This window comes from Mus pahari, chromosome 16 (genome assembly GCF_900095145.1).
Source record: "Mus pahari chromosome 16, PAHARI_EIJ_v1.1, whole genome shotgun sequence".
In the NCBI taxonomy this organism is placed as follows: domain Eukaryota; kingdom Metazoa; phylum Chordata; class Mammalia; order Rodentia; family Muridae; genus Mus; species Mus pahari.
The window spans coordinates 3,146,481-3,162,235 of record NC_034605.1 but is presented as its reverse complement, the minus strand read 5'-3'; the positions used below and the strand labels follow the sequence as shown (position 1 = coordinate 3,162,235).

The 15,755-nt window shown below is 47.5% G+C and overlaps 1 protein-coding gene across 3 annotated transcripts in view; it reads left to right on the top strand.

Annotated features, from left to right (window-relative positions):
* The first annotated feature begins 3,493 nt into the window (after positions 1-3,493).
* Camk1d (calcium/calmodulin dependent protein kinase ID) overlaps positions 3,494-15,755 on the top strand; it is a 399,973-nt gene continuing 387,711 nt past the window's right edge. For all 3 annotated transcript variants that reach the window (XM_021215448.2, XM_021215445.2, XM_029547469.1), the window contains exon 1: positions 3,494-3,878. In XM_021215448.2, the coding sequence (XP_021071107.1) occupies positions 3,787-3,878 (92 nt within the window). In that variant the 5' untranslated portion in view covers positions 3,494-3,786. The remainder of the gene's footprint in view (positions 3,879-15,755) is intronic.

Sequence of the window (15,755 nt, the reverse complement as noted above, 5' to 3'; positions counted from 1 at the left end):
GTATTCTTTTTATTTTTTTATTTTTTATTTATTTTTTTAAACCTTTATGTATATGGGGTTTTCATTTGTGTATATACCATATGCATGCAGTGCCCACAGGGGCCAGAAGAGGGCATCAGATTCCCTCAGGATTGGAGTTACATGTAGCTGTGAGCCACCATATGGGAGCTGGGAATCAAACTCCTGCCCTCTGGATGAGCAGCCAGTGCTCTCAACTGCTGAGCCATCTCTCCAGCCCTGAAGCATTCTTAAGGGACAGAAGGCTTGATGTTTAATTGCTCTTTCCAGGAACAAGAGCTTTTGTTTATTTTACATGGCATCTGGTGAGGGAGAGATGAAAATAATACAGCCCAAATGAATGTGTCTTTGACATTCCCATTTTCTACGGGCCACTGGATCTGTGCTTCTGGATGTGATTTGCCAACTCTCTATTAAAAAGCTATTTTTCCCCCCTCAAGAACCTACTCCAGATGGAAATAGCTTTTTATCAACGAACCAACATCACGATGGAGTTTGGATGAGAGAGCAAGCTCCTTCACAGCATTGCTACTCACACAATGTATCAAACAGTTGCCTTAGGGCTGCTTCTTTACTCATGCAACATTCCTTTATCCTCCAGGCGCCATGTGTAAATGTCTGCAGTCCTGGGAATGTCATGGGCTTGCTCTCAAGGAGAGTTGTGTAGCTTGGTAGGAAAAGGGCATGGCTGTGTGTGTGTGTGTGTGTGTGTGTGAGTGTGTGTGTGTGTGTGTGTAGGATAAATAACAACCTCTGTTGTCACTCTCATGGACCATCCACTTCACTTTTTATTATTAGTATTTTTAATGATCTCTTACTGGCCTAGAACTCACCAAGTAGGCTAGGCTGGCTGTTTGGTTAGGCACTGTGTTCCAGAATTCTCTTACCTCTTATCTCCACCTTCCTAGCCTTGAGATTACAAGTGTTTGTCACCACAGTTGGCTTATTATTATTATTATTTTATTATTATTATTGCTAAAAACAAAAACAAAAATTACAAACTCCAAACCACCTGGATTCAGGGGGATCAAACTTAGGTCCTCACATGTGCAAGACAAACACTTTACCTACTGAACCATCTCCCAAGCCCTTATCTCTGCTTTTCTTATGAAATTGGAATTGCCTGTTTTTGATCAAATGGAAAGAGAGGGAGAGGGAGGAGAGAGAAAACAATACAGAAGGGGCAAAGGACAGTGTCGGCTGGATTCTGTTGACCCATGCTTGATCCCATAGCTTTTATGCAATAAGATACCAGTGTATACAGTTCTTACTGGAGGGGATGCTGTATGCTTTGGACTTTGGGCATGTCTCCATCTTTGAGAGAGGTTCCTTAGTTCTCCCCCCACCCCACCCCCCAGATATTGTTTGTAGGATTTCTTCTGGGTTTGTAAAAGCAAGCACAGTCATGTGGGCATAATGACATTCTGACGTTAATCCCATAAGATTATAATGGAGCTGCAAAATTCTGATGGCCCAGTGACCTCTTAGCCAGTCATGACATCAGTGTGACCCATTACTCATGCGTCTGTGGTAATGGTGGTGTAAACAGACCTACAATGGTGTGCTTTGCCTAGAAGTACTGTAGATATCATTCCTTAGGTAGACAATGCTTGATAATAAATGACTCTTACTGACTTATCTATTTACTGGGTTAGACTTTTTTTTTCTAGATTATGTTTCTTCTGCTTATGAAAGAAAACTTGACGGTAAGTCAGTCTGCTATATTATGCCGGCAGTACCCGCTTGTGTCTTGTATTTACCGTGCCTCTCGATTGCATCATTTTGTGCTTGATTTAATTTCATGTTTTGTTCATTATGGTCCTAGGAGCAATAGGCTGTTTCTCCCCAACCCCCAACCCTGTGAGCATGTGTATCCCACAGGCTGGGAGTGTACAGCATCCAGGTCTGTGTAAATACACTTAACATGATGATCATATGACTCGGTTGTCACACTCCTAAACAACCAATGGTTCTAACCCTCTTCTCTGCTGTTCTCAGCTTCAAGAGCTTAGGACTAAGGGCCAAAGAAACGTGGAAAACAGCACTGAGAATCTAGGGGATAGATGGGTTTGTCTTCTAACCTCCTTGGGGGTCCCCAAAGGGCTCCAAGGCAGAGCCTCTGGCCAGTCTGAACCAACGGGGAGGTGTTGGGGGGATTTTTTTTTCTGAAAGCAGATTCACACCACCTCCCTCCTCCTCTCCCCTCTCAAATTGGAACAGTCCTGGGAAAATGGGACAGGTGTCCCCAGTTAAGAGACAGGGCTGTTTACTCAATTCAGCCTAGCAGCTCTAAGGGAGAGGAAGTCTTGTTACAAAGAAAACTTAACATTTCCTATCGAGAGGTAGTAGTCCCTGCCAGTTGGACCAAAGGACCAACTGGAAACGCTGCCTGCTGTCCTCAAACAGGTGAATACCAGGTGAGAGTGGGCAGGTCAAAGTTCACTCTGGAGACCAGAGGGCTGAGGAAAATGTTTCTCTGCCTCTATCTTAACCTTCTAAGTAAGCCACCTGCGGGGTATGCAGGTGGGGGAAGGCGGTAGTGAGAGGCGTCTTTTCCTTGAATCGCTGTGTTTTGGTCACAGCCAAAGAGCATCAGGGGAGCAAAGTGAGAAAGAGGAAATCAGAAGGGTTCAAACACTAGTCAGTCCAGTCACTCCAGTTCTGGGCCAGGCCGGCCACCATGTCCCGCATCCACCCATCACTTGGCCGCCAAATAACCCCTGGAGTTTTACTCCCGAAGGGACCACCAGGCGGTGATTGGCTCGTCTTGGGCGTGCCTGTCGGATATACCCCGAGGTTTCCTTTAGCTGCTCCAAAACTGACGTGAAGCCGATTTTGGTGCAATGCGAATTAGCTCCAGCAGCGGAGTCCGGAGGAGACGCCGAGCTCCGGGAGCGCCTGCTGGGGCAAAGCTGGGGCCAGGAGTCTACGCCCGCCCGCCGATGGCTCCATCCAGGCCGCCGCCCATTGCCTTGACAACAAGCCCCCACCCGCCCTCCTGCACAGCAGGCTTGGGTCACCAGCTCTTGGGTATGCGAAGGCGCCCCGCCCTGGGCGCCCCGCATCCGTGAGCCGCGCAACCAACCCCACCTTTCCGAGAGCTTCCGAGCGCCAAGCAGAGGCGCCCCCTCCTGCTCGAAGAGGGAAAGCCCGGGCGCCCCCAGCATTGACTTCATAATAAAGCTCCCTAAAGGCTAGGGCTCCCCCGCGCGTTCCAGTGCCCTGCACCTGCTGGGTTCTCCCACCCGCCCTCGCCCGGGGACCCAGGGTGCGCGGACGGCCGGGGAGCGTGCGTGGCTCCGTGGTCAAGTGCTGCACCCCGGCGCCCAAGCACGGAGCTCCTGGGGAGGGGAGGGGGAGCGGGACATCCCCGAAGGCCGCCTCGCGGGAGGCGGGGAGGCTGCCGGGTGCACTGGGAGGGCGGGGAGCCCGCGGGAGGAGGCGGGCTGGGGGAGTGGGGCGGGCGGCGGGGAGGGAGCAGGAGCCAGGCAAGAAAGTAGCAGAAAGTGAGGCTGGCAGGCGGCGGCAGAGGCAGGAAGTCTGTGCCGGAGAGCAGTAGAAATTAGAGCCAGGGAGGGACCGCGGCGGCAGCAGCCAAGGCGAAAGAGGAAACTGCCGAAGAGGAAGCTCTGCGGCAGCCCGAGCCTCCCTGCGCCCCGCATCCTCCCGCTCCGCATCCCCGCGCCCGGCATCCCCCGGAGCCCGCGCCGCGCCTCCGGCGCCCCTTCCCCAGCGCAACCCTCGGCCGCCTTACAGCATTAGTCTGCCATGGCCCGGGAGAACGGTGAGAGCAGCTCCTCCTGGAAAAAGCAAGCAGAAGACATTAAGAAGATCTTCGAGTTCAAGGAGACCCTCGGAACGTAAGTGGGTGCTGGGGACCAGCGGGTGGAAGTAGCATCGTTGGCGGCAGCTGCATCGGCGGCTTCTGCTGCTACCGTCGCCACCGCCACCGCGGCAGAAACTGGCTGGTCGATGCGTCCTCATTGTCCCATAGTCCGCTCTTATGGAGACCCTCGGCGAGTCCACCGCGTGGGTCTGCGCCCACGGTTGACACCTCTCCTGGGCGGGGGAGGGGAGCGCAGGGCGCGCAGAGAACAGCCCACGCGGGCGGGCGACTTTCCTTTTCCCTTGCCACCACCGCCCTCCACTGATTTTCTCCCCACGCGTGACTGTGGGCTGAGCATGGTGGATCTCGCTGATCGCTGGCTGTGTGCACTTACTCATCCTGTGTATGGACGCACTGGGTCGACGAAAGTGGTCACGAGGAAATTCAGCTTTTGGTCCTACTCTTACATCATATATTCCTATGGAATTGACATATGCCCGTACTAGGTGTAGACAAGACTTTGGCTGGCCTCAGGATGATGGGAGGGGAGAATTTCGCAGTATTCAGTGTGACATGTGCCAGAGCTTCATCTGTGTGTACATTTCACCATGGGGTCAGCTGCCTGGCGGCACCAGGGTTCATGTCCGGGTGGGAGGAGGGAGGAGGATCAGTGAGTCTTTAGGGGCGGTTCACTCTGGGGCACATGCTTGGTGGTTACATCTCCAGAAAGCAGAAATAATCAAAAGTGTGTGTCATCAGAGCTCTGAACATGTGCCACTCAGTTCAGCTGCAGTTCCCTTCCTGCGCATGAGTTGGCTTTGTTTTGTTTTGAAGCGCATCAGATAGGTACTGGGGCTGTGAAAGAATTCAGTGCTGCGGTGGAATGAGCCTGAAGTTCAAGTTATTTTCTTCCTCCACTTGATCGGTTTCTGGTTCTGATCGGTATCTGTACGTGAAGATACAGTCTCACACGTGCTCCGTGAAATGAACGTTTTGCTGGGGCTTAGGGGGGTGTTGATGACTCGGAGAAAAAAAAGAGGGGTGATTCCGGGGCATACCTGTGTTGCTGGGTGCTTTTCTTTCCTTCTGCCCTTTCAACCTTCTTATTTCTGCGCTTGGTTTGCTTTTTCAGGACCTCATTTTTTTCAAGCCTGCTCTAAGTGCAGAGTTCCACAGCTAAATATTGGTAATTATTTCCCTCCACCTCTCCCTCACCCCATCTGCAGTGGGTCCCCCAGGGACAAGTTGGAGGGTGGCTTTCTCAGCTGTGCTCCCAGATTCCTGGGACAGACCTGTGCAGTGTGCTGAGCTCTCAGTAGGGTCACCCTGCTGTGTCTGCTGGGCACCAGGGAAGGCATCTCTTTGCACCTACTTGCTGTCCTTGTGGAAATAAAACAAGAGGGCGCTTAGCTTTTCAGTAGAGGGGGTGGTGGGGGGGTTCCTGGCTAAGAGATTACTTCTGGTCCAAACTTTTAAAATTTGTCATTGACGTTTGAGGTTGCGCATCTGAGCCACACAAGTTAACAGGAAAACAGACGTGTTTATCAGTCTTGGCTGGTTGTCAGTCAGGGACCTGGCATATGGCTGCAGGTGAGGGGACGGGAGATTGAGGAATACCCCCAGGTGTGAACCTCTTATGTGTCTTTTGCCTGCCCGAAGGGCCCCTTTGCCTGCAGCCGTAAGGCAGGTGGCTATAATCTCTCTTTATAGACTCTCTTCATTGGCAGAGCCCCAGCACTGTACCTGCACCTCTGCAGTGGCCAGGCTTTGAGCAGACTGTGCTGTGGAACACAGCTGCTTGGGTTGACTGGAGAGGCTGCCATCCTGGAAAGGATGGAGTTTTGCCTCCATGCTGACTTGAGCTCAGGCAGAACAACTTCATGGACTTATCTGTCTTCTAGGTTAGCATTTGTCTGAAAAGAATTCAGAAACTCCCTGATGTAATGCTGGCAGGGTTCCTAGGTTGGTACTAGAAATAAAGTGATCAAGATAAAAACAGTTGAATGACACAATAGTATTGACAATTATGGGGACATTCTCCCCCCCCCCCCCCAGAGAGGGTTTCTCTGTGTAGCTTTATCTGTTCAGGAACTTGCTTTGTAGACCAGACTAACCTTGAACTCATAAGAGATCCACCTGCCTTTGCCTCCCAAGTGTTGGGACCAAAGGAGTGTGCCACCAGCACTTGGTCTATGGTGCCATTCTTAAAGGTATACAAAGCAGTAGGCATTTCTTCTATGGTTCTTGTGTGTATTAATCCATCTAACTGACACCCTACATTTATGACATTAGTCTTACCCATAGTTTTCAGATGACAAATGGGGCGGCCGAGAGGCTGTGAGCTAACAAGCTAACTACCAAGTGATAGAGATAATAGTCAGAGCTAGGCAGAGGAGGTGTGAGTGTGCACATGCGTGAGAGGTCAGAGGTCACCATTGCCTGTCTCCCTCCTTCACTCTCTGCCTTACTTTCTGAACTGGGGTCTCACACTGAACCTGGGGCTTATCTGTTTGGCTAGAGTGGCTGGTGGAGGAGCTTCAGGGATCCAGCTGTGCTGGGATTACAGATGAGTGCTGCTGTGGCAGGCTCTTATGTGGGTGATGGGAATACAAATTCAGTTCCCCATGCTCATGTGGTAGACTAACCCAGACATCTTTCCAGTTCCAGAATGAGCAGCCTTCCCTGATCCTCGGTGCCACCGAGCCACTTTGTAGTCTAAAATTGATAATTTAACATGAGAGTAGGAGATATAGCCAAGTGGTAGGTCTTACCTACTATGTGAGGCCTGGCTTACATGTCAGGACTATAGATAATTTAAAAAAGCATTTTAGTATATGGAAAGCCAATTTTAATAAGGGTACACATAAGTCACAATTGAGAACAACCTGCTGCCTAAATGTGCAAAGATTTCAGAGTTCTTGGCTTATTAACAGTGTACCATTTCCCTGACCTTGCTAGAAGTGGTCCCACGTTGAGAATGTCTGGCTCACCCTGGGCCAAGTCTAGTGATCTCAGTCTGAGTCTTACTGTAGATGTTACTTTCTGTTCCTTCTGTGTGGGTTTTAAATCTGGACTTTTCCCTTATTTGTAATGAAGTCTAGTAGAGGTGTAGACAATAATAACTGGACTCTGTGCCCAAAGATCTGTGTAGCTCCAGTATCCTGGCCCCCACACCTTCACCAAACACCTTCAAGATCCTAAGGCAGAAAAATCCCTGCCAGAAAATGGTGCTTTTGAAAACAAACAAACAAACAAACAAACAATCCTGGAGGAAGATTCAGTTGCCAGGCTTTGTAATCTTGTATTTGGCAATCTTACCCAGTAATTTTCCTTGTAGGCTAGAAGGTTTAGTGTTAGAAGCAGAGGGTCAAAGCCATTTTGTCAGTGTGCTTAGGGGGGCCTTGATGAATAGGGGTCCAGGGAGAGATGACTGGATCACGAGGATGGAAGAAGAAATTGAGGGGGGGTCAGGAGCAGGCATGGGTATGTCTAAGGCACCTTCAAGTCAGGCCCCAAGAAATACATTCACCCTCTGTACTTCATTTTAGTATCCTGCAAAGGGGGATCCCAGAACCTAACCATGTCTCTGACTGAGGTGGTGAGACTTAATTACTGTTTATTAATCAACAACATGTTTTCAGATCCTTGGCACACAGTGAGAGCAGATAAATGTTGTGTAACAGCAAATTAGGCGCGGTAAACATTTCTGTCGGCCCATTTGCTAGGCTGTTCCAGGCATCTTTGCTGGTGTGTGTGTGTGTGTGTGTGTGTGTGTCTGTCTGTCTGTCTGTCTGTGTGCAGGTGCATATCACATGTAGGTGTGTAGGTCAGAGAACAATCCTGGCTGTTTTTCCTCAGGGCCCAACCCCCTCCTCTTTGAGATAGAGTCTCCCATTGGCCTGGAGCTCACTAGGCTAGGCTGTCTGGGCATCAGGCCCTTGGGCCCAGCCTATGGGTTGCCTCTGCTTCTCTAGCTGCCTTACAAGTGCATGCTACCATGCCTAGCATCTATTTGTATTATTTAATTTTTTTAAAATGTGGGTCCTGGGAATTGGGCTCAGGTCCTCATGTTTACAAGACACTTTACTGACTGAGTCATTTCCCCAGCCACATAGATATCTTTTAGCACATTCTGAAAAAAACAAAACAAAACAAAATAAAACAAAAAACTAGGAACTTCAGAGCTACCATTCGGAGAATGGTAGGGGAGGTTTTCAAATGCCTGGACAACCCAATATTTTGTGGTTCACTTGTATCTGGAAGGCATTTTTAATTGTTGCTCCTTGGAGTTTGCCTTGTGTGACTAGGTGCGCCTCATTTCTATTTAAGTATGTGAGTGTGTGAGTGTGTGAGTTACAGGTGAGTTGAGCACATGTTATGCATGCATTTGGAGGTAGACCTTGGATCCTGTTTTTTGAGACAGGGTTTTTCATTGGCCTGGAGTTTACCCGTTAGCTGGGTTAGCTGGCCAGGGAGCCCAGATGTTTGTCTGTCTCTACAGCATGGTGTTCTAAGCACCATAAACTCCAGCTTTTCCCTGGGTGCTGGGGGGTCAAACGCAGGTCCTCATGATTGTGCTTCAAGCTCTGTATCAACCCCAAGCCATCTTCCCAACCCTGTGGAGGGACACACTTTTTCCTTTGAAAGACAGGTTTTCTTTGTGCAAGATCTCTGGCTGTCCTGGACTCAAGTTGTATACCAGGCTGACCTTGAACTCACAGACACCTGTCTGCCTCTGCCTCCTAGGTGCTGGGTTTAAAGGAATGCACCACTAGGTTTGATGGCTATGGAGGGATATTTTTATGACCATTCAAGCCGTGAATGAAACAACCCAGACCAGCTGCTTATCCTGAATAGAGGGAGTGGCACTGAATCTATTTCATTAATCAAGTGCCCGCTGGGTGCTGCTTTAGGAGGTAAATAAATGACTATTTCTATGGGGCCAGGAACCATCTTTCCAGCCTGTCCTATTCACACACTGCTCACTAAACATACCTGTTGAGGCCAAAAGTGAGTTGTCTGAAAGATGGGACATAGGTTTCTCTTTTCTTTTGGTGGGAGTGGGGGACCTGGGGGGGCAGGATGGGGGCTTTCCTTGCCAAGCTACTTGGTTCGGTTTGCACTGTTGCTTACACTGCTGCTTCTGAAGTCAGTCGGATCCTTAGCATCTGTCTAGAGTGACTGGAAGCCTAGAAAGGGAGGAGGCCTGCCTCTCCCGGAGGCTTTCCCAGCTGCTGTTTGCTGTTAGTTTGTATCTCTCAGGCTTGTTTGGAGGTAAGATATCGATTTGGTTTACATCTCTAAGGTTACCTTTGGAATGCCTGCTGTGTTCTAGACCAATTGAAAAGAGATTATGAAGTGAAGCTGTGATGGCCCCAGTCCAGCTAAGGCTTGGGGAGAGAGGTCCAAGGGGAGAAGTAAAGAACTGACTTGTGGATGACTTTAGCTTTTACTCTAGGGAACATGGACTGGCCCTGAACACAAGAGAGATTCTCGGCTCTGCTGTGATGAAAACTGACTGCCAGGCCTGAGAGCCAAAGTTGGGAGGCTCCTAGTGTGCCCCGGGAGAGTGCAGACAGTTCAGCGGGATGGGGGAGGTAACCGTGGGTTACTAGCTCTGGTGTTCCTATGCTTTAGTTTAGTGGGATCTGGGTAGTGAATTCTGGGCTAGGGCTTCTTCCCCGAGGGTCTGATGAGGGTTGGGTCTCAAGCCTCACTTTGTGGTTTAAGCTGGTCACTGAGCGCACAGTAGCTGTGCTTGGCTGGTCTCAGGTGGATGTGCTCTCTCAGGAGAGGACTTCAGGGGTTAACCTGCTGGGCTTTCCTTTGGTTGGGTCTCCATAAATCCCTCTAATCTCTCCTTTCCCCAGATAAATCTCCTAAATCCCCCCCCAATCTCTCTCCTCCCTCTTTTCTTCCTCTCCCCTCTCTGAAGGCTTAGGTGGTAGTTCAGTAGGGAATTGTCATATTATTGGTCATCTCGCCAGAGGCTGTCAGGCTACTGGACCTCATGCCTGGGTTCTCATAGCATCACCAGTTTCACAGGGACCAGCAGGGAATCCAAAGGCCACCGTGTATACATCCCTTTAATTACTGAAGGGATTTCTGAGAGGTGGCTACGCAAGCCTGATGGCATAGGCATCCGACCAGGTTTCTTTTCTGACTCAGTATGGCCAATTCATTGCTTATGTAGTTAACGCAGGAGGACGTGTGGACTCTGGGAAGGATGCCAACACTTTTTTTTTTCCCTCAGCCTATGTCAGTTATGCCCTTATGACTTTCTATGGTGCTGGAGAGTATTTCTTCTTTTGGCTAGATTCTATTTGATTTTTAAAAGAAGGTTTATTATAAACTGTATATACAATGTATATACAGTGTATACAAAGTTCACCATTCAGCCTCAAATCCCAGCAAGAATAACCTCCAAATGCATGCCCTAGTTGGTCAAGTTCATTCTGTGGCAGACTACATTGATTCCATGACTTTAGCTCTGTGCTATGATGCTGTGTGTTTCACTGGGACTAAAATAAGCCTCCCGTGTGTGTGTGTGTGTGTGTGTGTGTGTGTGTGTGTGTGTGTGTGTAGTCCAGAGGTCACGCAAGGATATAGGTCTTCAGGTTCAGCTGGTTTAAGAGACAGTTTGTCACCACTGGGTTTGAACTCACTAGGAAGGAGTTCATCAGGCCTAGGACCCACCTGGTTTTCTGCTCCCCAACATTGGGTTACAAGTGCGTGCTACCATACCTGGCTTTTAAATGTGGGTTCTGGGAATCCAACTCAGGTTCTACATGTTCCCAGCTATCTCTGCAGCCCTACAGAGTCTATTCGTGGTTCACACTGTGTCTTGGGGACAAGTGTTTAAGACAGTTGATTTGCTGAACCTGGAGGCAATAAAAATGAAATAGGAAGTTCACATCAGCACAGCTGTTGGTAGCTCTGAGACACTGGGTGTTTCCTTAATCTTTCTGGGTCTAGGTGGAGATAGAAGTTACCACCTCTTGGATTGTTATAGGGGATTCAATTCCACAAATTTGGGATTGGATGAACAGGATTGGATAAACAGTATACCAGAATTTCTTTCAGCCTCTGAGGCTGGCTACCTAGCGTTCGATCATCCAGGCTAGGACCAGTGAGAAGAGCATGCTAGTGTCTGCTGGCAATTAATTTTTGGACAATTCTTGTTGCAAATATGCAGAATGTGTATTTAACCTTTCAGAAAATTAGTTTAAGGAACCACAGACAAACTCTCTCATTCAGCCAGAGGAGAACACCTGCTAATTGATCTTCGAGGTTCACTGAGCAGCTATGAACGTGGTTTAAGAGATTGCCTGGGAGCGAGTGCCAGTTCTGTCAGGCTTCATCGTTTCCTAGCTGTGTGGCTTTTGGTCTCACTTGCCCATTCCGAGCGCTCTGGCCTCCTCCATAAAATCAGGACCCAATAGGAGAGTAGCAATGAGGATGAGGTGAAGGGTGGAGAGAAACCAGCAAGAGCACTGTGTGAGTTCAAGCTCAGCGAATGGCAGCTCTCTGTCATTAGCCCCGCTCCTCAGGGGCTGTTTGTAGGACTAGAGACTGTCATGGACCAGTCACTTTTTTTTTTTTTTTTTTTTTTTTTTTTTTTTTTTTTTTTTATTTTTTTTTTTTTTTTGCCGGCAGGGAGGTGATTAAACCTTGTAGTGCTAGCATTAACCAAAAGACTCAGCTTGAAAGTCTTCTCCAGGCCAGCCCGTGAGCGTGAGCAGGAGTGACCTACTTTGTTAACATCCCTTCCTCTGGCTGGCTAACCAGATTCGCCTCTCTGCCTCTCTTCCTGTTTCCTGAGCTGAGTTTGAAAGCTCAGTCTACATCAGCTGGTGCAAGAGTCTTCTCAGAGACACTCTACAGTCTTTGTGCTGCTGTGGTGTTTCCTCAGCATTGGTACGCTGTTCCTTCAGGGCAGTTGTTTGTTTCTGCCTTGTGTCTTATTGCAAGTAATGCATATGTGTATGTGCACACATACATAAAAAAATTTTTTTTTTGTGGCGCTGCAAATGGAATCTCTAAGATCTTGTGCACAAGCTGTAGCTCCAACTCTGAGAATAGTATTTTTAATTTGATGACTGAAGTCACTTACCTAAAAATGTCATTTTGTCACAGACTTGTATAGTTTACATTCTTTGTGGTGGAGGAGGTAGCTCATTTGGAACTACCTTAGTTAGAACCCCAGAACTCACCAAAAATTTCTGGGTTTTTAATCCCAGCACTGAGGAGGAAGATACTGGTGTATTCCTGGGTCATTCTGGCCTGCTAGCCTAGTTTACTTGATGATTTTTAGACCAGGGAGAGACCCAGTCTCAAAACTATGGTGGATGGTACTTAAGGAATGACACTGAGGTCTTTTAGCCTCCACACACATGTTCACATATGTTTACATCCACCTACATGCCTATGTGCACCTGCACACATACAAACGTTCACGTGCAGCCATGCACTGTATCTTAGTTCCTTTTCCTGCTGATGAGAAAAAAAAATTGTCCTGACAAAGGGAACTCAATGGAGAAAGGGTTCATTGTAGCCTTCAGTTCCATCGTATAGTCAATGATGGTGGGGAAGTCAAAGCATCAGGCACTCGAAGCAGCTGGTCACAACCACATCCATAACTGGAAGCAGAGAACAATAAATGCATGCTGCTACTCTGCTTCCATTCTCATCTATGAAGTCTAGGGAATGGTGCTACCCACAGTAGGCAGGTCTTCCCATCCCAATTACGAGGTCTAGGGAATGGCGCCACCCATGGTAGACAGGTCTTCTCACCCCAATTAATGCAGTAAAGATAATTCACCAGAGACAACTTGATTCTAGATTCTGTCAAGTTGGCAGTTGACACTAACATCACACACAGACACAAATAGAGCCTCTGGCATTACTAGGGATGGGAATCCAAATGATAGACAAGTGTTCTGCCACTGAGCTAGTCCCCAGGTCATTGTATAGTTTAACATATCTATGTATTGCATTAATTTTAGTGTGGCTTGAGATGGTACAGGGTACTTATATACATCATATAAGCACAGGGAAAATTTTGTTATAAGCTGTCCTTGTTGAGGGTCTTCAGACAGGAAGTTGGAGAAAGTCGCAAAAGCTCTGAATTTCTCAGGATTTGGGCTCTAAGTATAAGCTTTGGAGCTGGGTTCCAAATTGGGTGTTGTCCCTCTTGACTGTTTTTGTAGCCTCTGTTTGTGGTAAGTGTCTGGTTGTAGTCATGATCTGCTGGGAACTTGACTGTTCATGCTTGACCTGTTGAGAGGATTTTCTCTGTCTTTCGTGAGCACACCTTGGATCACTGGAACCGGTTTTGCTATAAGTTGGATTGAGTGTTATAAATGGAATCCTGAAAGCACTATAGTAAATAAAACCTCAGGCAGCCCCTGGAAGAGGAAGTCGTTGGTTAATGAGTCCCTTGTTATAGGCCACATAATAGGTAAAAAACATCAAGGACCGGTGATTCTTGCCCTTGATGGCCAAACTGAGGCTGCTCTCGAACTAGACAAGGTCTGTTTTAAGACTTCCTTCTAAGCTTTCATGGCTGTTTTCTGATGTATTATTTTCTCTAGGAAGTCAACTTTATATGGTAATTAGTGTCTTGCTCAGGCCTAGTGAGAACCCTGGAGCCCATGAGAATGCAAGGGACTTGGTGGTTAATAAAGATGAACACAGTGTTGGCTTTCTGTGGACCTTTTCGCCCCTTTTACAACTGTGATGTAATAACAAGACTTCACATTTGTTTCCTGCTATTTTTGTTTCAACAGTTGTGGTTAAATAGTAACATAGACCTTAACCATCACAGCCATTTCTAGCTGTAGACTCTACTTTCAGAACATGCGGGTTGGGCAACCACCACCACCATCCATCTATAGAATTTTTCACTCTTCCCAAATGGGACCTTTATACTCATAACCAATCACGGTCTCTTTCTGTCCCCTAGGTCCCCGACAGCCAGCATCCCACATTTGGTCTCTCTGGTTTTGAGTTCTTTAACATGCCTTCCATGAGTGGACTCATGGCCTTGTGTGCTTAAGCTTATTTTACCTGGAGTGTCACATTTGCTTAAGCTGTAGTAGGCATTGTGATTCTCCAGCCTGTAAAGCAGTCATAGTTCACTCTATGGATGTACTGCATTTTTTTTTTTTTTTGCTTATCTTTTTATCAATAGACCTGCACAGTTTTTACTTCTTGGCAACTCTGAATAATGATCAACCTGGGTATGGAAATCTCTCCTCAGGACCGTGTTTTCAGTTCTTTGGGGCACATATATAGAAATGTCAGTGCTGATCAATTATTGCTTCATTCATATAGTCCTAAGCTTCATTCATATATATATATATATATATATATATACATATATATATATATATATACACACACACACATATATACATATATACACACACATATATACATATATATGTATATACACACACACACGTGTGTGTGTGTGTGTGTATGTGTGTTATCTATCTATCTATCTATCTATTCTTTTGGGGGGGTTAGTTTTCCATTTATCTCAAGCTGTGCTTGGAGTCTCTAGGTAGTCAAGAATGACCTTGAACTCTCAGGCATGCTAGCTGCTAGATAAGTGCTATGTTTAATTTTAATTAGATTAATTATTCTAGTGTGCATTGCATGGGTGTGGGGCATGCACATGCGTGTGCACATACTCACCCTTATGTGTGTCTGAGGAGGCTGCAGCAGGATGTTGGTGTTTTCCTGTCACTCTCTGTTTTATTGAATGAGACAGGGTTGCTCACTGAACAGGAAATGTAGTTGCTTCTGACTAGTCCAGCAGGCCAATGCTCTCTGAACCTGCCTGTCACGGCCGCAACTGCTGAGGTTATAATAATGTCCAGCCATGACTGGCATTTCATGTGGATGCTGGGGATATAAACTCAGGTCCAAACCTTTTCAGAGTGAGCACTGGCAGCTGCCCGGCCGTCTTCCCACACCCCGGGATTCGGAGTTGATGTACCACCCTGCCATTCTCTGTGTTATTTTACAGTGTGCAAAAGCAATTGTTATAGCTCTGCTTTCTTCTGATTCTTCGAATAGTTTCACGGTAAATGAACGCAGTTCTTGCTCCCATCTTACAGATAAGCAAACCAAAGGTCAGGGGGGTTAAAGAACCGAGGCTAACATGCGGAAGAGTGGAGAGAGATGAGACTTCTCCTCCCAATTCTGCGCTTTTCCTCCCATCTCACGCTGGGAACAGAGCTGCTTGTTGGAGTTGGAGACATAGAGGAGGTGCTGACCACAAAGAAGGAGAGCAAGCCATTGCCCTTCTTTGGATACGTGTGGCAGGACAGCGCAGTCTGTCAGAAGCTGCTGGCCGGGAGGGAGCAAGGATTTTAGGCCTCCATCTGGGTCCAACCCATGCCCCCTATGTTTAGTAACCTACTTGTGAGAGTCCTGAGCAAAGTTCTCCTTGGGCAAATTCAGGGGGACATAGAGGATGGGAACCTGACCTTTCTGGGAGCTCTGTTAGTTAGGACCCAGCATCCCGATCTCTCCCTCATTATGGCTTGATTACCTTGATCCATGTGAATCATATGCTCACATTACAGACATTTTATAAGTCCCAAATGAGCCAAGCCAGCCACAAGACAGTATATAATGAGGCCTATGTCACCCAGAAGGCATTATTCTATTATAAAGATGATAGCTTTATGAACAAGCCTTTATCATGTTAGCAATATGTTCACCTTTGAAAATGAAGCTATCATCTTTTGGGAAGGCACTTAAATTGGTCATATAGTGACCTTGAATCTTCCCCTAGGATTTCTTAGTATAATAATCTATCTGGCCCTACTAGGTGCTGCTGCTGCTGTTGCTGCTGCTGCTGCTACTGCTGCTCCTCCTCCTCCTCCTCCTCCTCCTC